The 23731-nt window shown below is 32.6% G+C and overlaps 2 protein-coding genes across 2 annotated transcripts in view; one reads left to right on the forward strand and one right to left on the reverse strand.

Annotated features, from left to right (window-relative positions):
- Window positions 1-1120: 1120 nt before the first annotated feature.
- The window catches only part of LOC143069432 (hapless 2-like), a 34154-nt gene continuing 11543 nt past the window's right edge, over window positions 1121-23731 (reverse strand). Inside the window, exons 11-19 of the mRNA XM_076244062.1 lie at window positions 22509-22623; window positions 21155-21317; window positions 19449-19593; window positions 15897-16082; window positions 15399-15429; window positions 6093-6134; window positions 3878-3975; window positions 3543-3629; window positions 1121-1295 (exon numbers count right to left, since the gene is read on the reverse strand). Of these exons, the coding sequence (XP_076100177.1) occupies window positions 1122-1295; window positions 3543-3629; window positions 3878-3975; window positions 6093-6134; window positions 15399-15429; window positions 15897-16082; window positions 19449-19593; window positions 21155-21317; window positions 22509-22623 (1041 nt within the window). The 3' untranslated portion in view covers window position 1121. The remainder of the gene's footprint in view (window positions 1296-3542; window positions 3630-3877; window positions 3976-6092; window positions 6135-15398; window positions 15430-15896; window positions 16083-19448; window positions 19594-21154; window positions 21318-22508; window positions 22624-23731) is intronic.
- LOC143069433 (uncharacterized) lies at window positions 9409-13254 on the forward strand. The gene is made up of 2 exons (XM_076244063.1): window positions 9409-9452; window positions 11509-13254. The coding sequence occupies exon 2, from the start codon at window positions 11527-11529 to the stop codon at window positions 13216-13218; it is 1692 nt and encodes a 563-aa protein (XP_076100178.1). The 5' UTR covers window positions 9409-9452; window positions 11509-11526; the 3' UTR covers window positions 13219-13254.

Below are 23731 nucleotides of genomic sequence, written 5' to 3' on the forward strand. Positions count from 1 at the left end.
GAACTTAAACAAATACAGACTAAATTGACACTTGGTCTCTGACATGTATTACACCATGTTACAGTTATTTACAATACCTAAAAAAGACTTCTTCTTGAATCTTATCTTGGAAATTGTAAATATAATAATACCTGAATTGTATCAGAGTGTAGAAAAAAAGTTTTAAAATGTTTGCTTAAATGCATTTAGCAGTTAGTGAATCATAGATTTGATATTTTTTGCAACGTTTACATTTTCATTATTTAGAAGCCATTTGTCAATATAAATTAATATGTTGCAAAATTTAAGGGTGTAGAATTTCTGCCATACAAAATGTAAAAGTGCAAAGTTTAAGTAGAGAACAGGTTTAACAAAGCTTTATGATAAAACTGAATGAAAATGTCATTGTATATATTTACTTCATCAAAAATATTATACATTCTTTCCATAAACCAGTAATTAATAACCTGTCTAATTTGAACTTTCAAATGAGGACATACAGTAACTATAAGGACCAGTCATTTTGATATCTAACTTGTACTATTATAAATGCTGTGTAGATTTTAATTGTACCCTTAAAAGTAATCATCCACCTATATGAAATTTTCTGAACATGAACATATAATATTTATCAAATTTCAACAATTCAATAATAGATCATACATGTATACAACTAGTAACTTCTGACTAGATTCAATCAATTTCATAGGTACCAATTTACGTTGATGAGGAAAACTTACATTTTTGTGGATATTTCAAATTCAGGTTTCTAAAATTTGCGTATAAGCCTATATAGACAGAAAATGTATTCAAAAATATTCACCTTATCTGATAAAATCAACAACAATTTGTACAAAAATGATAACAGACATATCAAAGAGACATATACAGTAATATAATGACAAGATTTTACACACGACTTTAATCGATTTTTGCTACACAGAAATGTTTTTATACATGTATTTCGACAAGGGAGGACCATTTAAGTCAATGTTTGTTATACTTAAATGTAATGAGTGTATTAAGACAAGGGAGAACCATGTAAATCAATGTTTGTTATATTTGAATGTAATAAGTGTTTTTAATCAATTAATATATTGGTGTACGGAGGTAGCATTCTAGACAAGGGAGGACTATTTAAGTCAATGTTTATTATACTTGAATGTAATAAGTGTATTTAGACAAGGGTAGAGTGGCCCTGTTGTAATATATTGGTGTACGGCTGTAGCATTCATTTCTGTTACAAACTGTAAAGGATGAACAATTTGTTGAGGATTCACTAGCTTCCGTGCTTTACCTTGAATATTTTCACACATCTGAAATAAAATTGTAAAAATATGTAGTATGCAAACATCTATTTCCATCAATGATTTCGTTGGATCAATCAGACAATCTTATAAAATTAAATGCAAGAACAAGAATATGTTAATTGTACATGGATGCCCCACTGGCATTATAATTTACTAGGTTCAGTAGCCAGTAAAGTTGGTGAAAAATTCTATTTGGGCATTTAATTTAGAAAGATTGTATCACAGGGAACATGTGTATTAAGTTTTAAGTAGATTGGACTTCAATTTAAACAAGATTTGTCAGAATGACAGTAAACCAGATGTTTTTAACATTTATTTGTGTCCTTGCATTTATTAATATCCAAAGGACCTCAACGGTAAAAGTTTCAACCATCAAAATCAAATTTGACCTCCACTTTGTCAACAGTAACAATATTTTAAAGTTTGAAAAAGCTTTTGTTGAATGGTTCAAGAGTAAATGCAAAGATAGGATCTTTCAGGAAGCATAACTCCTGAACAGGAAAAACAAAAATTGCATTATTGAGCTTGACCTCCATTTTGTAATCAGTAGCAACTTGTTTAGATTTGAAAAACTTTGGTTGAATGGTTAATGAGGAAATTCAACGAAATGTCTGTAAATGCCATTTTTCAATTTTCCAAAAATCATAACTCCTAAACAGAAAAAGTAAAAATTGCCATTATTCATTCGAACTTCATTTTGTCATCAGTAACAACGTATTTGAATTTGAAAAATAAAGGCAACAGTAGTATACGGCTGCTCAAAACTCATAAATCTATGGACAAAACCCAAAATCAGGGTAACAAACTAAAACTAAGGGAAACGCATCAAATATAAGACAACAACTACACAATGGATAAAGTGGCCCTGTGGTAAAAGCGTTGTTTGAATCTAAGTTCAAAAATAAATGCACAGGCACAGCTGGAAATGACATTTTTCAATCTTTCATGAACCATAACTCCATTACATTCACTCGTCATTATTTAATCTGACCTCCTTTTTGTTGTCAGTACCAACATATTTAAAATTTTAGAAGCTTTGGTTTAACAGTATATGAGTAAATGCACAGATATGCCTAGAAAAGCAATTTTTCAAGAACCATTAACCCCTTACCGATAAAAATCAAAATCGTAATCATTAAATTTGACCTCCATTTTGTGAATGTCAGTAACAACATATTGAAATTTTAAAAGCTTTAGTCGAAAGGTTCATATTTAAATGCACAGACAACATTCGTCAATCCGGTTAACAAAAACTACCTTGACCAAAATAGTCAACCTGAAAGGGGACAGATGGATGAACAAAAGGACACACAGACCAAAAAATATAATGACCCTAGGTGGAGCATACACAGGGATTTGCAAGGATGTATTGTGAAGCATTATTAAACTTGCTAGAATTATAGATGAATGATGGGATTTTCAAATGAGATGATTTTTTAATGTCACTGAAAGAAGACAAACCTGAGTCAACATCCTATATTTTGAAAGACACTTGATAATCTGTTTATCCCCTTTTTCCTATTATATGTGATGTCAGTGATGTACTCATTACATCATTAATTACACGTGGCTCCTTTTGGTTGCCAGCTGTTTCATCATTTAAAATCTGTTATAAAAGAGGGGCGTAAGAATCCAGAGGAACAGTCCAACTCATAAAATCGCAATAAACTGACAACGCCATGGCTAAAAATGAAAAATACAAACAGACAAATAATAGTACACACAGCACAACATAGAAAACTAAAGAATAAGAAACACGAATCCCACCAAAAACTAGAGGTGATCTCAGGTGCTCAGGAAGGGTAATATGTTCCTTTCTTTTTGGTCAAATTAATTATTCTACACTTTTAAATACCATCTTTATTTGTCTTGTTTATGTCAAATGGTACAGACTTAGGTTTGCTTTCAAAGATTATTGGATGTCTGTTATTCAAAATACCTTTATAGTGCAGGGTCCAAATTCAAATTAACTGTACAATATGGTCCTACTTTGAATAGTATATTTACATTTGGTTTAATACCAAAGTAAAATAACTTAACCTGTACAATATACAGTTTTAATTTAAATTAATGTGCATTAAACACATTTGGTCTCAGGTGAAGGACTGTTTCATTCACATTCATATCATACGCCTTATATGATGCTATTTATTTATTTTCATATAATATTAATGGTGGTATAACACCTTTACATATACAGCTACCCTTCAGACTCAAATTACCTTTATATTGTAGAGCATATGTCAAACTTACCTGTACATTGTATGGTCCTAACTCAAACTTATATCTTCTACCATTTCTAGACAATAATCCACATAAACTAAAACATTGTCCGGAGTTCTGAAAGAAAAGACAATAATCATTATCATTCACTTTGTCAAAAAAAGCTTGAAATTTGTGAATTTAAAAAAAATGTTTTTGACAAATGCTATGCCATATTAATGACATAATTTCTGCATCCCCAGAAATATGGTTGAATGTTTCAGACAGCTTCAAAGCAATACCTTAATATTTGAGGATATAGTTATAAAAAAGTAGAAAAATAGAATTGATTTGTTCAAATATTCCTCAATCATAATCCTTCTTACCTTCAAAATAGTTGATTGTCTTTGGTAGTTAAAGAAAACATGGTCAAGATCTAGAAGTGCCTGTATTGGTATTTTTCTGTTCAAAGTTCTTCGAAGACCTAAAATAGAATGAAAATTCTATGCCATATGCAGTATGCTATAATAGTATATCGTAGGGTATTGTGGTATTATAATGTTGGGTGTCATGGTATTACATGTATAATGTTGGGTGTCATTTTATTATAATGTTGGGTGTCATGGTATTGCATGTATAATGTAGGGTGTCATGCCTATCATAATGTTGGGTGTCGAGGTATTGCATGAATAATATAGGATGTCATGGTATTGTAATGTAGGGTGTCATGGTACTATAATGTAGTTCGATGTAGTATGTTTCAGAACATCTATGTAGGGTGTCATGATAGTTCTATGTAGGGTGTCATAATACATGTAGTTCTATATAGGGTGTCATGATAGTTCTATGTAGGGTGTCATGATAGTTCTATGTAAGGTGTCATGATATTTCTATGTAAGGTGTCATGATAGTTCTATGTAAGTTGTCATGATAGTTCTATGTCAGTTGTCATGCTAGTTCTATGTAAGTTGTCATGATAGTTCTATGTAAGTTGTCATGATAGTTCTATGTAAGTTGTCATGATAGTTCTATGTAGGGTGTCATGGTATTTCTATGTAGGGTGTCATGATAGTTCTATGTAAGGTGTCATGATAGTTCTATGTAGGGTGTCATGGTAGTTCTATGTAAGGTGTCATGATAGTTCTATGTAGGGTGTCATGATAGTACAATGTAAGGTGTCATGATAGTACAATGTAAGGTGTCTTGGTAGTACAATGTAAGGTGTCATGATAGTTTTATGTAAGGTGTCATGATAGTTCTATGTAGGGTGTCATGGTAGTTCTATGTAGGGTGTCATGATAGTTCTATGTAGGGTGTCATGATAGTTCTATGTAGGGTGTCATGATAGTTCTATGTACATTGTAGGGTGTCATGATAGTTCTATGTAAGGTGTCATGATAGTTCTATGTAGGGTGTCATGATAGTTCTATGTACATTGTAGGGTGTCATGATAGTTCTATGTAGGGTGTCATGATAGTTCTATGTACATTGTAGGGTGTCATGATAGTTCTATGTAAGGTGTCATGATAGTTCTATGTACATTGTAGGGTGTCATGATAGTTCTATGTAGGGTGTCATGGTAGTTCTATGTAGGGTGTCATGATAGTTCTATGTAGGGTGTCATGATAGTTCTATGTAGGGTGTCATGATAGTTCTATGTACATTGTAGGGTGTCATGATAGTTCTATGTAAGGTGTCATGATAGTTCTATGTAAGGTGTCATGATAGTTCTATGTAGGGTGTCATGGTAGTTCTATGTAGGGTGTCATGATAGTTCTATGTAAGGTGTCATGATAGTTCTATGTAGGGTGTCATGATAGTTCTATGTACATTGTAGGGTGTCATGATAGTTCTATGTAAGGTGTCATGATAGTTCTATGTAAGGTGTCATGGTAGTTCTATGTAGGGTGTCATGATAGTTCTATGTAGGGTGTCATGATAGTTCTATGTACATTGTAGGGTGTCATGATAGTTCTATGTAAGGTGTCATGATAGTTCTATGTAGGGTGTTATGGTAGTACAATGTAGATTGTCATGGTAGTACAATGTAGGTTGTCATGGTAGTACAATGTAGTATGTCATGGTAGTACAATGTAGATTGTCATGGTAGTACAATGTACCATGTCCACAAGAAGCATCTGCAAACTATATACCAATATCAGAGAAAAAACTTAGCAAATCAATTTTTGGACAAACTTATGTAGTGGTTTTGCAGATAATATGGTTTTAAGATTTTTGTGATCAAAATGATTTTAACAATCAGGCATACTTTCTATGTACATCATTGGTGTGTACATCAATCAAGTCATTAGTTATATCGTTTGAATTGTTTTACATTTGTCATTTCAGGGCTTTATATAGCTGACTATGTGGTATGGGTTTCGCTCTTTGTTAAGGGTTGTACAGTGATGTGTAATTGTGTCATTTGGTCTAGTGTGACAGACTAGCATTCATGTCAAAAATCTCTTTTTTGTAAATCTTTATATTTTTATTAATTTTTTCGATTCAATTAACTTTACAAAAAAAAGTAGTTTTTTTTATATACATAAGGAAGGCTACTTTTGTTAAGTTGTTATAAAGATTATTTTAGAAAAATCTTACCTTTAACAGCAGATCTTCTGGCTTTTCTTAAATCATCTTTTTCTAAGGAAAATAATAGAATGAAAATTACAACAAAACAATTGAATACATTGATACAATAAAAAAAAAACCTTGGATGATTACCTAGCCAAATCAAAACCATCTATTCACATTAGTTCCTTACATTTTCTCTGTTAATTTCATTAAATGCCAGGAGAGTATATTATGAACATTTGTGGATTGCTTAATTTTTAGGTTGTGATGGATAATAACCAAAAATTTATATTCAGAGAGTTAAAAAGATAATTACCAATGAGACATTATCAATCACCAAATTAAAGATAAAATAAGTTATAGAAGCCAAGAAAAGCTTGACAATTTTTTTCTTTAACAATGGGTGTTTTAGAAATGCTAACAATTGCAAACAGGAAGTAGCTGCATAGCTGACATTGAAAATATCTCCAATAAGGTGATGAATAACAATTTTGTCCATGTTTGAAATATATCTTATTTAGCTGATAACATTTTCTCTATATATTCACAAAAAATACCCACAAAAATGGGTGAGTTTTGTCATCGAAGGGCAATAACTTAATTTAATTTAAGCCATGATTACATATGTTTAATATTTTTGACGTTTAAATTTTCAATTCTAGTGCCATCAAAGATAAAAAGATGCGTGATAATTGTAGTTTAAAAACAATCATTACAATAATGAGTCGACTTGCTAATGCAGCCCTGTTAACTTATTTGTAGAACTTGCGATGATGACTTCTTAAAGTCCCTTTCTTTTTGGGCAGGGACTGTCCTTGAAAATATTGTTGTAAATACATTCATCATGAGAGAGAGTGTAGACGGATTCTACTGTACCATTGCAGCTTGAGGGGTGCTCCGAATAAGGGAAGAATCTACCAGAACATATTTTTCACCTGCAGACAGAACCATGCATCCATCCAACGGGATATTTTAAGGTAAAAGTCCTTTTTATACGACCGCAAAAATGTTTTTGCATCGTATTATGTTGTCGTCGTGTGCATCGTCGTCTGAAGACATATTTAGTTTACAGACAATAACTTTAGTTTTAGTTAATGGATCTCTTTAAGTTTTTACCAGAAGGTTCACTTTCTTTACAGGCAGGTTAAGATTGATTTTGGAGGTTGTGGTCCCAATAGTTTGGGAATTAGGGGCCAAAACAGGGCCCCAAAATAAGCATTTTTTGTAGTTTTCAAACAATAACTTGTGTGTAAGTGTATAAATCTCTCTGAAATTGTACCAGAAGTTTTGATACCATGAAGGGATGGTTAGTATTGACTTTGGGGGGTTATGGTTCAATATGGTTTGGAATAAGGGGCGAAAAAGGGGAAAACTAGGTTTTTCTTGTCAATGGGTAATTTAGACAATTTAAAAGCAGTGTAAGAGAGGTAATTCAGAAACATTTGAAATACAATGTTAGGTATGTTCTGATTTAACTCCTTAACACTTCTTGTAAATTATGTATAGTAAAATGTCAGGTTTTGGACTAATTGTCAAATAAAAGGGGATGATAGTAGTTTTCAAATTTTCCCCCAAAATTTCTCAAGTTTGAAGAAGATTGCGCAATAGATTTGTAAGATCTTGACATTTGTTTTGTGTCAGAAACCAATAGTATTTCAAAAAATTCAGAGCTGTAAAAATCTTCAATCTCCATACTTGCCCGAACTGTTCATGGTTCGACCTCTGAGGTTGTATAAAGCGGTTCCTGCGGAGCACCTGGTTCATACTATTAATAAGGACCGATTACGAGTAATTTTTTTAGTCAGTTATATATCCCCATGCGACTTAAGTTTTCTATCAAATTTTCCCAGTTATCTTCAGTTTTTAAACACCCACATGTATGAGGATAAATTAGTTTTAAGGTTCGTGTGGACCCTTTGCCTAAAATGGCTGTATTTTAACCTCAAGACTTACTAAGAGTACAGACAAACCTGTACATCAGTGTAGGGTTCAAGGCATAGCATGCCCTCGATTTCAAATTTATGTTATGGGTTAAAAAAATAAAAACATGACTTTGCAGTGCACTCTTTCCAATCCTCCAGAAGGTGCCAAAATACACTAAGTTGGGAAAGAGGTTTGAGAACTTACCATCAGGCAATAATTGAAGTGAGCTGTTTGATTGACATGGACAATAGATATCTAACAATATTTGGAGATTTAACTGTGTACCTGAGTGGATCATATCAAGAGGGGGGATAGGACCTTTATCGGGACTCCGGGATCCGGTGTTTTTAAGCTCGGGATTTCGGGATTGACCCTTTCGGGATCTGGGAATTCTTTTTTCTGATTTCGGGACCTCGGGATTTCAAGTTTTCAAGCCCGGGATTTCGGGATTTCATGTTTTTAAGCACGGGATTTCGGGATCAGGACCCCTCCTTTCCCCCCTCTAGCAAGGGAATCAAACTTTTTGGTAATTGTATCATCTTCTGCACGGACAAAAAATAGTGCACTGAAAAAGCCAGTTAAGTTATGAAATTTCTTAATCATACAATAAACTCATCATAGATACCAGGAATAAATTTTGTATATACGCCAGACGCGCGTTTCGTCCATAATATGTACAAGGAATCCTTGTATTTGGAACCTTTGTCAAAAACCAATGTTTTCTCTCCTGACTATATCTAGTACCAACATGTATTCCTTTAAATTAGTAATTGAACATTAAACAACGAATTATTTTATTCTGGAATAATTACGTATTCTGGAAAACTGAAGAGAAATGTATGATGAAAACTAACAAAATTTATAGGGTACGTTAGCCATGCTTGCATTATAGCTAAGGTTCAAGTTTCTTTTGCTTTTATGTCAGAGTAGACTAACTGAACCCAACCCTACCCCTCTCCTTTTTTGATATGCATGCTAACACTCCTTAATTTGATTTATTTCATCATAAATTTTTTTTATCAATTTTCAAGATTTCAAATTCATTCTAGGTTCATATATAAAAAAAAAAAAAAATTCTGAGAATGATAATTCCACATATGTCTTGAGCAAATCAATGGATTACATTGTCATGAAAGTCTCACATAATTATGCTAAAACTAATAAAACTTTGAAATGTTTTTTAAGATTTTAAATAAATAAAAAACATGTGAAAGTTGTCTTTATTAAATGTACAATGTCATCTTATTTATTTTTTTACACGCTTTTTTTAAAGATTTTAAAAGAATTATTGTTCAGTGCATTTAAATTCAAACATATCTAGTCCTATCAGATTTCTATTTATACACACACATTTAACTGTTTCGACAAGTATTCAAATTTAAATCAATAATATACGTATCAAGTGTCCCAGATAATGGATATTTTACTTCCCTGTGCAAATTCCTTTCTATCAAAACGTTCATGGTAAGATTTTTCAAATAATTCAATTGCTCATTAATTCAATTAGTTAAATTTATAAAATTCTGGAACACAGTCCATACATATAACAGCATAAAATAAGAAATCATTAATTGTTTTATACAGAAGGCAGAGCCATAATAATATACAAACTGGTTGAACAATAGAGGATCCATATAACTGTTTGATCAATTATTCTGAAACAGTCAAAACTTTTAAAATACAAAGCAAAAAAAAAAAACTCTCCTTTTTTCTACATGTTTTTTGTATTCTATATATAAATATCTATAATGTAGAGAAAAAACTAAATGAGCCTGCATGTCTGTGCATCATCATTTATGGACACTCATCAATATTATAGACTACTTGTTTTGTTGATTTGTTTCTCTCTGTTAAGTTTAAATAGAAATGGGTAAACTAACTCATCATAGATATCATACCAGGATTAAATTTTGTATTTATGCCAGACATGCGTTTTGTCTCATCAAATCCAAAAAGAAGTTAAAAAGGCCAAAATAATGAACAAAGTTGAAATATCATCATTAAAGAACAATAAAACCTATTTTACTATCCATGTTCGTAAATATTTTAAAGCTGATTATTATGCCTAACCTACGATTCGAGGGGCATTATCTTCTCTGGTCGGTGCAACCATTTGTTTGTCAATTAGTCCGTCTGTCTGTTTGTTCATCTGTCCCTCCGTCCGTCTGCTATCGTCTGTCCCGCTTCATGTTGAAGATTTGGGTCAAGGTAGTTTTTAATGAAGATGAAGTCTAATTAGCTTAAAACTTAGTACACATGTTTCCCAAGTTCGGGTTTTGATCCAGTTTCACGCTCCACTGAAGAGGGTGACAGTGAGGCTTCTTGTACTATGGAAACATTCTTGTTTTCTCTGATTAAAGTTTCTCTGATATGTCTCCAAAACTAAAATAAACTGTAATCACAGAGATATGTCTTGCCTTTTTGTAATTTTCATAATGCAAATGTTAAAATCAAAATAGCAATACTTTAACATCTTACACAAGTTATGCAAATATCTCCAAGTCAATGAAACACGACTGAGTTAAATGGCTAAACAATCTCCAATCAACATTGGCCTACCACTAATGGTTCCCTTTGAAAGGACCTAATTACAAACTAATACATGATAACTAAGAAAAATAATCAAAGTCAATAGACCATGACTAAGGGGCGGAGCCAAATTATCTTCATGTAAATGAGATATGCCATTATGCTTTTACAACTGCATACTAAATATCATTGACCTACCAGAGTACCACTTGTGGTTTCCCATTAACTGACCTACTCAAAAACTAATACATGTATTTAAAATAAGAAAAAAAATCAAAGTCAATAGACCATGCCAAATTATCTCCATGGAAATAAGATATGCCAATGCTTATAGAACTGCATACCAAATATCATTGACCCACCGATTGTGGTTCCCCATTAACTGACCTAATCACAAACTAATACATATGGAAAAATCAAAAGTTTCTAAGTCAATAGACCATGACTGAGGGGGCAGGACCAAATAATCTCCATGGAAATGAGATGTGCCAATACTTATGCAACTGCATACCAAATATGATTGACCTACCACTTGTAGTTCACCATTAACTAGACCTTATCACAAACTAATACATTGTTGATGCCATTGCTGCCACCAGAAACAGCATACCTATGTCTAGCTTTTTGACTCCATCAAGGCGAGACAAAAAAAATAGTACAAATCCACATTAAGGGACAATAACTCATTTCAGAAGTTGACATACCATTTCAACCATGCTAACTTTGTGTTGATATCAATATGTTGTCTTATGTTTCTCAATCATTCGTTTATTGAGTGAACTGACAACTTCTGCCTTTTGACTTATTTCTCATCTTACTGATCCCTTTTTACAGTTTCTTAATATATAGCTGCAGTATATATTTTGTAATGAGATACTTCCATAGGAAACTTATTACTTAATACAGTTTTATTTTTAGGCAAATTATTTTTGATATAACACATTCATTCCCAACATTTTCATATTAGACAATTTACCCTCATATATTTCAGATGTAAAAAGAAAAAGTAATGGCCTCATCAGTCCAACAACTTTGTACAATTTGCCATGATGAAGGAATCTCCAACTCAGCAGTCACGTGGTGTACAGATTGTGAGTTTTTCTTTTGTGGAGATTGTGAAACACCTCACAGCAAGTCTCATCTGTCTAAACACCATAAAACCATGTCAGCTGAAGATTACCAAAAGTTACCTACATTCATGCAAGAAATAAGTAGTCAGTGCAGAGACCACAAGAAGAAATTTGAGCTTTATTGTTCTTTCCATGCCTGTCCATGCTGTGTCCAGTGTGTCACCGATAAACACCAGAAATGTCAAGAAATGAAACCCTTGTCTGCTATCCTACAGCAAGTCAAATCATCTGCCTCAGTGCAACTTTTTGAAAAAGATTTGATGAATGTGAGGGAAAACTTAGATACAGCCATAAAGTATATGAAAACCAGGATCAGTACCATTAACACTAAGAGAACGAAAGCTGTTGAGGAAATCCAGTATATGAGGAAGTCAATTAATGATTACTTAAATAAATTAGAACAAGACATTCTTAATGATTTAGAGTCTAAACATTCAAAGCTTAAATTAAACATGACCAGTCTCGTGCAACAAATGGAACAGCGAGCTAGTCAGATAGACCAAATGCAGAGCCAGTTTACCAAAATGACGCAATATGCCTCAGAGTTACAGATGTATATTGGTCTAAGAGAAATTGAGAAAACTACAGCACAAGAAGCAAAATATATAGAAGATTTAGAAATTGGAGGCCACTTCATTGAAAAGAATTTAAAGGTTAAAATTTCAACTGCTCTTCAAGCAATTTTACAAGATGTCAAATCATTTGGAGATATTGATATCAATACCACCGCTTCTACTCTAAAAATAAAGGCTGGCAGAAAAGACCAAGCTCAGCACTTGGTTCCAAATGTTCCTGGAATTGAACAAATAAAGCCATCCTTGTTGACAAAACTGACAATTCGAAAAAATATGAATTTGAATATAACTGCCTGTCTTATATTACCTGATGGTAAATATATAATACTTGATCAGAAAAAATACCAACTACTGCTGTTCAGTAATGATGGCATCTTCATCAGAAAAATAGTAACATTCACAGATACTTCATATGATGCATGCTTTGGAAGAAATAACACAGTGGCTGTCACATTAGGACCAACAAACCAGACAGCACTGGTGGATATAGAAAAGAATACAGTTATTCAAACAATCAAACTTTCTCATGAATGTTTTGGAGTAGCAAGTGATGGTAAAACTTTGGTCATCAGTGGTAGTGACAGCAAGTGTACTACAGTGAATCTGAATGACATGTCTCATACAATCTTAAGAGGAATGGGAGGAGTGTTTCATATTTCAATATTCCAAGGAAATATTTATGGCACCAATTACCTTGAAAACAAAGTCTGCTGCTATAAAATTACTGGAGAACCTCTCTGGACATATCAGCATCAAGACATTGCCACACCACGAGGACTTACATTAGACAAGAATGGCTTCGTTTATATAGCTTGTGGAAACAACAGTATTGTGGTAGTATCACCAGATGGTAAAACCAGTAAGACCATTCTATCAGAGGCTGATGGAATCAAATATCCATGGGCAATAGACATTAACAGAGAAACAGGAATGATGATAGTGTCTAGTCAAATTAGTGATGATGACAAGGATACAGCTCTTATATATAAAATTTAAATAAACAGCTGCGCCATGAGCGCATGATACGCCCAACGTCTTGTGTGGAAGTTTTATGCAATAATCATAAATAGTTTCTGAGAAAGTTTTAAGCAATAACCATATGTTGTTTTTGAGACACAGCGGGGACATGTGAAATCCCCAACCCTGTTTTTTTTTTACAAAAAAATAAATTTCACTAAAATAAGATTTTGAATCAAAACCAAAAAGTATACAGATCTTTAGATTAATATAACAAATAAATTTTGTAAAGTTTTAAGCAATAATCAAAAATTATTTTTGAGATACGGCGCAACATGTAAAAAAAAACCTCCCCTGTTTAACAAAATACTCAATAACTCCAAAATAAAGTTTTGAATCATCACCAAAAAGTATACAGATCTTTAGATTAATATAACAAAGAAGTGTGTAAAGTTTTAAGCAATAATCATAAATGGTTTTTGAGATACGGCACAACATGTAAAAAAAACCCTCCCCATTTTTTACAAAATACTCAACAACTCAAAAATGAAATTTTGAATCATCACCAAAAAGTATACAGATCTTCAGATTAATATAACAAAGACATGTGTAAAGTTTTAAGCAATAATCATAAATCGTTTTTGAGATATGGTGCGCCATGTAAAAAAACCCTCCCCCTTTTTTACAAAATACTCAATAACTCAAAAATAACATTTTGAATCATCACCAAAAAGTATACAGATATTAAGATTAGTATAACTAAGAAGTGCTTAAAGTTTTAAGCCATAATTAAGAATCGTTTTTGAGATACGGTGCGACATGTGAAAAAAACACACCCCTGTTTTAGTTACAAAGTGCCGTAACTCAAAAAGTTTTAATCTTATTTTCACCAAAAAGTATACAGATCATTTGACCATCATAAGAAACAACTATGTTAAGTTTCATGAAATTTGGATAAGTAGTTTTCAAGTTACGGTGCGACATGTTTACGCCGGACAGACAGACGGACGGACGGACGGACGGACAGACAGACGGACGGACACCGGACATTTGTATACCATAATACGTCCCGTCAAAATTTTGACGGGTGTATAAAAATAGTTTTGTTTCATTTTATTTTTTAATCTGTGCATATTGATGATTGATATCAAGGGTATTCAATCTTTTCTTTAATCAATTTGAGGCTGGGTTGGCAGAGTGGTCTAAGTAGTAAGTTTTCTGTAACACTAGCCTGTCAACTCTTAAGGACAAGAGTACCAATCCCATATATGTTGCACTCAACTACAATCTAAATTGACTAAGATAGTCAGTTTTCCAAAGAAGGTCAATTGTGCTGAAAACTGACTGCAGTGAAATAAGCACAATAATGCTGAAAGTGGCGTTAACTACCAATTCTAATATGCATTAGCTTTGGATACAAGGCCATGTTCTTATTCCAATAAAACATGGGCTAACGTGGTTGACGTCACAATCAAAATTGCAACGTCATATGCATTTAAAAAACAACAGAGATGAAAATTGACACTTTTGCTGGTGTTGCTCGCAAGGAAATTCAATAAAAACATTTCTAAAAGAAAGTTTGAATGTTTCTGTTCTTTTTATTGTTGTTTAACTGTTGATTTTCTATAACGTTTTTCAGTTCATCAAATCAAAATGGCAACACTTTGAGGTCCGCTTCGAAGTACCTTGCTAACACTCAGAATTAAGATATTGTCAAATATAATGCCTACCCATGTTAAAATGAGCATAGAGCATGGCATGAAAGAATTATTTCTTAATTAATCAATCTATTATAGTTTAAAAGATAATAGCAACACATTTTGGCAAAAATAAGCAGAGCCAAAATAAACTTACACTTGATCTGTAACTCATCACTGTTAGCTTACGTACCAAATATCAGCCCAATCAGGAGGCATTTAGAAATAAAATTGTGTACATGTATAATGGTTTGATGTGGAATGACGGAATGACAAAATGACAGAATGATGGACTAGGGTAAACTATATGGCCCCAACAACTTTGTAGTGGGGCCATAAAACTCAAGCTTAAATTTTTTACTGCATTATGGTTACGTACTAAAAATCATATCATGCAAACTGCATAAAAATTATCACACCACTGGCAATAATAACAAGAATTCACATTGTGTGATCATTTCAATATTTGTAGAGTTAATACATAAATAAATACAAGAAAAATAAAAGTTTCAAAATACAAACCTTTCTCATCAACAGAATTCTTCAAAAATTTCTACAAAACAAAATAATCAAAAATTAGACATGATATTACACAGATGGTCTAGTTTTTATACATGCATATATGATTCTGGATCTAAATTAAATTCAATTCAAAATAGATTTTTTTCAGAAAAAGTCCTAACCCTTGTAAAAATCTATTTTTTTATCATCTCTGCATACTTGAAATTGATATAATACATCTTCTCTGCATACTTGAAATTGATACAATAATCAAAGGATACTATGGATACATTATTTAAATATTATTCATGTGATACCAATTTTTAATGGATTTCATAGGTTTAAAAGACATGTAAAAGGTGCACTTTTGCAGCTCTCAAGATCATAACTATTATATTTTGCAGAAATCTCATGTGCTTCACATATTCATGAATAAGTGTGTTTTTTCGGTCACTCGTTGAATATTTTTCTCTATCTGAATTGTTCGATTAGTTATTCTATAAATAATAAGCGTCTTACCTGTAATTCTTTCTTCTGTTTTTTATACTGTTCATAAACAAGTTGTTTATCAGTGGAGCCAAATAGTTTCCTCTTCACATCGTCTGCTCTTCCACTTGTGTCTAAATTGTAATGTATCCCCATGTCAGCTGGAGAATCGTCTATAGGGGAGGTCATTGGAGTTATCAACTTCTGATGCCACGATTTCTAAATAATTAGACATTTGAATACAAACAAGAATGTGTCCAAAGTACACGAATACCCCACTCGCACTATCCTTTTCCATGTTCCATGGACCGTGAAATTGGGTAATATCTAATTTGGCATTAAAGTTAGAAAGATTATATCATAAGCAACAAGTGTACTAAGTTTCAAGTTGATTGGACTTTAGCTTCATCAAAAACTACCTTGACCAAAAACTTTAACCTGAACTGACGCACAGACGAACGAACGGAGCCACAGACCAGAAAACATAATGCCCCTCTACTATCATAGGTGGGGCATAAAAATCTTTTCTCAATTTGTAAATATTAATGCTTTTGGATTGTAAAAAAAACATTTTTTCAATTCATGCAATATTGTTAAAATTGGATCTTTTTATCATGGTACTATAGAATTTTATGCCACAGCACATAAGATCTGAAGACATTCAATGGTACTTTGCACTTTTGACTTTTCCAAAAAATTAAGTCTGGTGAACAAAGAAATATTTCTAACTAAAGTCTGGGAACTCTTCAATATATGTCATAATATTTTATGTGAAAATAGAAGCAGATCTAATCAGCAATCCTGTGTTTTGTTATGTTACAGATTCATTAGTGTTAATTTTTTCTCTCAAAATATTTCATTTTAAGTTGTACATAACACTACAGGGAGATAACTCTGTAAAATTCAGCTGAATAATGTACTATTTAAGAAATAATTCATGGGGCTTGAATATATCGTGATTTGCCCTTTATGACAAATATTTTAACATGAGCAATAGTGAGGGGTAAAATATCGACATTAAAGGACAACCTGTGGTAAAATCACGATATATTCAAGCCTCCATGAATTATTTCGATTCTAAAAGGACAAATACAACAATTCTTTTGGTTCAAAGCTGTCTAGGTGGAAGCACATATTTGCTGTTCCCATAAATAATTGCACTATTAAATTGGCGTAAAAGAACGGAGCAAACTGAATAAGTGACATGCTTAAACTATTCACAATAAGGTGTTTAGATAGTTTTGGATGAATTTAAATGATAATGTACTGGTATGTCTTATATGTAAACAGTATATAAAAACTAGAGGCTCTCAAGTGCCTGTATCGCTCACCTGACTATTCTTGGGTTTTTGAAATTATATAAAAGAAGATAAAATTTGGCTACAAAGTAACAACACTTAACCAGCACCAAGGGAAAGGAGTAAACATATTTGGTTTCATTCATATTCAGTGGTTCCTTAAGGTAGCACAATACAAAGATTTTTTCACTTCCAATCAGATAACTTTAAACTGATGTAATTCATTTCATCCTTCTTTATATTTTATAAATGAGGTACCAAAAGAAAGAAGAAAGATTAATCTTTCAAATTGTGATAATTTCATTATGACATAATTATTACATAATCAATTGTTATGTCATTAGTTGCTATATTGTGATGTCCACACTTGAATGAATTTAGCGTCTTTGTTCTTCATAGCATCCCAAAATATTTTATAGATTCTTGTACATCACAGCTTGACCTCCGAAACTGTGTCTCAGATTTCCAAAAACATCAATAGAACAAATTTTATACCCAATTGAATTTAGTGAACTCTTATGAATTGATGTTGCAAACTTCATTGAAGATTTATGAGAGAATGAAATACAATAGGAAAAATCTGAGACACAGTTTTGAAGGTCAAACTGTGTTGTGCAAGAATCTATAAAATATTTTAGGATTCTATGAATAACAAAGAAGCTAAATTCAATGACGTGTGGACATCACAATATAGCAACTAATTACATAACAATTAATTATGTAATAATTATGTCATAATGAAATTATCACAATTTGAAAGATTAATCATTCTTCTTTCTTTTGGTACCTCTTTTATAAAATTTAAAGAAGGATGAGTGGAATTACATCCGTTTAAAGATGTCTGATTGTGGATGAAAAATCTTTGTATTGTGCTATTTGAAGAAATTTGTATGTATTTTCCATAGGGTTCTATGTTAAACTAAGTCAACCGTTGGTGGCAATCTTGGATGATGGATCTGCTACAAAGTAACAAAACATGGTCAGCACCTCATAAGGAACATTCATGCTATGTTTGGTTTCATTCCATTCAGTGGTTCTCTAAAAGAAGTCATTTGTATGCATTTCCCTTAGTGTCCTATGTTAAACTAAGTCCCCTGTTGGTGGCCATCCTGGATGATGGATCGGCTACAAAGTAACAACACTTGGTCAGCACCTCATAAGGAACATTCATGCTATGTTTGGTTTCATTTCATTCATTGGTTCTCTAAAAGAAGTCATTTGTATGCATTTCCCTTAGTGTCCTATGTTAAACTAAGTCCCCTGTTGGCGGCCATCCTGGATGATGGATCGGCTACAAAGTAACAACACTTGGTCAGCACCTCATAAGGAACATTCATGCTATGTTTGGTTTCATTTCATTCATTGGTTCTCTAAAAGAAGTCATTTGTATGCATTTCCCAAAGGGTCCTATGTTAAACTAAGTCCCCTGCTGGTGGCGTTCTTGGGTGATGGATCGGCTACAAAGTAACAACACTTGGTGGGAACATCATAAGGAGCATTCATGCTGTGTTTTGTTTCATTCCATTCAGTGGTTCTCTAAAAGAAGTCATTTGTATGCATTTCCCTTAGGGTCCTATGTTAAACTAAGTCCCCCGCTTGTGGCCATCTTGGATGATGGATCAGCTACAAAGTAACAACACTTGTCAGCACCTCATAAGGAACCTTCATGCCATGTTTGGTTTCATTCCATTCAGTGGTTCTTTAGGAGAAGTTCAAAATGTAAAAAGTTAATGACAACGACGACGAAAGATGATGTACGAGGGACGCCAAGTGATTAGAAAAGCTCACTTAGGGCCAGGTGAGCTAAAAATGGCTTATACCACATTTAAGCATCGTTTGTTCATGTTTCCTTGTTGTGATGATTTTTTGGTTTCACAAGCATGTATTTTCTGGTAAAATGCTTATATTCTTGCGTCATTCTTCATAAAAAAAAAACATATGACGTTGGAGTACGATCAGAACAGCCCTGGCAATATATTCATATTTTACCAGGGGTGTGTACTCAAAGCGTTTGAAGGACGTCATGTTAGAATGTTATGTAAATATCAAGCTTCTCAATGATCAAAATTAGTGTTAGTCAAACTGTTATATATACCCTATGAAATATTTTAAATAAAGTGTGTGGTTCATTTTTTTTTTTTTATTTATTTTTTTAGTCAAAGTAAATATTTTGTCAAAACTTTATATACATTAAAAAGGCCAAATTAATTTTTGTAAAGGTATTTGATGCCACCTAAAACTCAGATTTTGTAGAATCTATCCATCAATACACAACAAATTTACTCACTGCTTCTCTCTTGTATTGGTATCTAGTATCCAGCCCTAAAATCCTCAACATTAACCAATGTAAACCAGCCACCAAGAGGTAGTAACCAAAACACAGGTTCAACAAAAATATTTCTGAGGTAGGAAGAATCTGGACAGGGTTCTTCCTATTAAACAGAATGTAAAAAAGAGTCAATAAAAATACAATACAGTAAAACCTGTATAAACTGGCGGACTACGGGACTATGAAAAAATGCCAGTAAAGATAAGATTTATTTTATTAAAGTGTCACCATCCATTACAATATCAATATACACATTCAAATACAAAACACAAAAGCAAAATAAGGTATGATCTTTGTTTTGGATCTTCATATTCATTGGCTATAGAAATTTAAGAAACTGGTTGTTCCTTGAATTAAAAATATGTATATATATATTTTCACTGTGTTTTACATATCCTCAAATGTCCTCGAATATCAAAAAGACCTCAGTAGCATCAGTCTCCAACTTGTCAATTTCACTTTCACTTAGTTTTTCATTGTTTTCATTTGCATCATAATACTCGCGTGGTTTGGATTGAGAGATGAGATTTTTTATTTTACTTCCACCATCAAATTTGAAACGTTGGTATGGCCGATTAAAAAGCCAGAATATTTTCAAACAAAATTTCATCACTATCGAAATACGGTCGTACAGTGTTCAATACATATAGATTGTTGTCATCTGGGTGTTCTTCATTATCAGGGTCATTGGTTAAGGGGTTCACAACAGGGTACCTAGGTTTTCGAAAACATGATGTAAATATCTTATTCCGTAATATATTTATTTTCATAAAATAAGTTACAACATAAGTTCAATCCGAGATATGTTCAGCGTGTCTTTTTTTTGTTTAATTGACACATTATAATAAATAATACAGTTAACTACTGTACGATTGTAAGTTCACAGTTTAACACCTGGCTAGTTAATTACTTTGAAAAGCCATATTGAATAAACAAATATGTTTTGATTGCATATCGATCATTTGAAATTAATTAGACAATCCGGTTTTGACAGGTAATAATTGATTTAATTAAGAGTATTGGGATTGCATCATAAGACCGGAATTTGGAATATACAGGATCCAGTTTACAAAGGGTATTTTATCAAAGACTTTGAAGGGAAAAAAATGGGACTTTAATTTCGGCCGGAATGAACCAGTTTATTCAGGGTCCAGTTTACTCAGGTTTGACTGTACCATGTTGTTGGAGAATCTGGACCTTTCTGTGTGAGCCAAGGTCCCGTATTGAAAATCAAACTTTGAACAATAATGGTTTACTTTCACATATTGCAACTTGGATGGAAAGTTGTCTCATTGGCTCACATACCACATCTTCTTATATTTATCTACCAAAGGAAAGGAAAATGGAGATTGCTTATCCTTTCTCATTAACATTAACTTTTAACAAATGTGTGGTTTATTAACTGGTACTTTTTCAAACAGAACTGAAAACTGTTATGCTTTTCTTGTATACTCAACATTTATTATTAATCATGTGGTACCAATTGTTTTGATTTGTGGTTATCGGTGAAGACAAATAAAATTTTCAATAAAGTTCAAACTTCATAAAGGCTAATTCTATGCTTCAAAACCACAAAAAAGTTTCCATGAAAAAGCATTATTTTCATCATACCCAAAAATTAGCACTCACAAAACTAAATAAATCTACAAGAACTTCATACTTACGTGAGAGGATCAACTGGTATTCCTCGCTCATTGTATATAACCTCATATTTCATAAGTGATGGCTCATGGTAAGTTGTCAGTACCCTGGTCTTAGTAAAAAGACACAGTCCAGACTCTCCAATAGATATTGGTGACCACAAAGACAGTACTGCTTTAACCAAACCTATCATTATAAAAAGAACAAAGTTTTATGACAATAATGGTTGATTGATTGATGTTTAACACCAACTTCAACACTGTTATGCTTGTCAGGTTTTTTGTTGTTGGAGGAAGCCAGAGAAAATCACTGAAATTCGGTTGGAAAACTGACAATCCTAATCAAGTAAGATTGGAGTTAAATGAACCTTCTCTGTGTGAGCATCAAACTCATACCCTCAGTGTTGACATGCTAGTGACAAAGTAGACTCTGCCACCTAAGCCCAATTCCAACAATGAAGAACTACAATTTAAGAATAGTTATTGAATATAGTTTCACTCATGGGATTGTTGTCTTGTATACGTGTAGCTCCATGATCAGCTGTCCATATTATAACCAAATTATACAAATGATTTTATACAAATCAATGCAAACAATTAAGCCGACTTCTCAAACAAAGCAAACTACAATTATACAATTATAACATCTATCCACTTATATAGCCGAAATCACATTCAAAGATCATAAAGCTTTAACAGAACAAATAATAACTGATTACCTTTTGTAGTTTACACATCGTGAGCTTGTTTACTTTTGTCTTTTTTTACATTTTTTGTACTGTTTTATTCAAGCAGATACCAGTTTATTTCAAGGAATGCATCGAAAAGAAACAAGAAATTTGTAATGAAGTGTTTAATTTTTTAATTAATCAGTATTTATTTGATGTGAATAAAAATAACTTAGTAATATGGATTAGGTAAAATTATTAGTTTGAAAAACGAGAAAAAGGAAAATCACAAAAATACTGAACTCCGAAGAGGAGCACCCTCTACAACTTCAATAACATACATGGCGGAACATATTAACAAACCACCTTGCGAAATTGATTTTTTTCTCTTATTTCTTGCTTATTGTACTCTATAGTCCGCAATCCACATCCCTGTCTGGCAGGTTCAATTTTGAGAATAAAACTGTATCAAGCCTTTTAATGGTAAGTAAATTCTGAGTGTATTTCCAAGTAATTTGTGTTGTCAGCTTCCTGTTTCAATGAGGATAACAATGTATAACAACCTTCACTGGCTATATAGGCCTTGCATTTCATTTATGTATTGATTTATCTTAGTTATTCTGGATGAATGTTGCATAAATATAACCAAAAACCCATCCACAAATCAGATTTCTAGTCATTTGACCAATCAAATTTGAACTTTAAATTACCTATGATGAACAGCAATATAATCAAAACACACAACAGGAACAATGGGTCAAATGGTCCTGGAAAGATTCCTAGACTGGCCATTACTGTGTGTCTGTAGTAACCATGGATACCACACTGAAATATTATAATATATAACATTTAAAAAAAAAACAGAAATGTTTTATGCTTAAACAATAGAGCAAAATTCCATTTTTAACACACAAAAAAGAAGATATTTACAGGAAAGAAAAAAAAACTGCTGATCTTTTTTCCCTTGAAAAAAATTATTAACAAGAATGTGTCCCTAGTACACAGATGCCCCATCTGCATTATCATTTTCCATGTTCAGTGGACTGTGTAAATGGGGTAAAAACTCAAATTTGGCATTAAAATTAGAAAGATCATATCATAAGGAACATGTTTCAAAGTTTCAAGTTGATTGGAATTCAATTTCATCGAAAACTACCTCAACCAAAAATGTTTACCTGAATCGGGCCAGATGGAGGAATGAACTAACGAACGAACAGACGAAAGAACGCACAGACCAGAAAACATAATGCCCATAAATGGGGCAAAAAAATGCTAGGTTTTATAGCTTTCAAACACTTGTAGTATGATGAGAGAGTTGCACAGAAAGATACATTTGCACATTTCTGCAGTGTTTATAGTTGAACAATTTTTCTACTTTTTAAAAGTCATTTTATTGTAATCCAATCATGCACAGCTTTGACAATTCATGTATTTCTCTTTTTTTGACAATTTATATATTTCTGTTTGTGCTTATTGGTTAAAAAGCTGCTTGTGTAAAAGCACACATGCTTTGTAAATTTTGAATGAAGACTGTATCCACAAAAGGGCTTCATAGGACACAGAACCTTTTGTCTGTAGCACTGTGATTGCATGTGACAGCAAACTAGCTAGCTGAATTAATTTGTCTTTTTCTTCTGTAATATTACACTGCTGTTCCAGGTAGTGTAAAGGTTGGCGTCTGTTAAAACATTAAACCCACTACATGTATTTGCACCTGTTCTATGTCAGGAACCGGTTGTTCACTGGTTGTCATTTGTTGATGTGGTTCATAAGTGTTTCTGATTTTTTAAATAGATTAGACTGTTGGTTTTCCTGTTTTAATTGTTTTACATATATGTCATTACAGGGCCCTTTATAGCTTGCTGAAAACAGTGTGAGCCAAGGTTCCATATTGAAGACCATACTTTGACCTATAATCATTTACTTTTGACTT

This window comes from Mytilus galloprovincialis, chromosome 3 (assembly GCF_965363235.1).
Source record: "Mytilus galloprovincialis chromosome 3, xbMytGall1.hap1.1, whole genome shotgun sequence".
Lineage (NCBI taxonomy): Eukaryota > Metazoa > Mollusca > Bivalvia > Mytilida > Mytilidae > Mytilus > Mytilus galloprovincialis.

Bases quoted from the DNA above. Each gene is read 5' to 3' on its own strand.
- LOC143069433 (XM_076244063.1), top strand. From the start codon at position 11,527: ATGGCCTCATCAGTCCAACAACTTTGTACAATTTGCCATGATGAAGGA.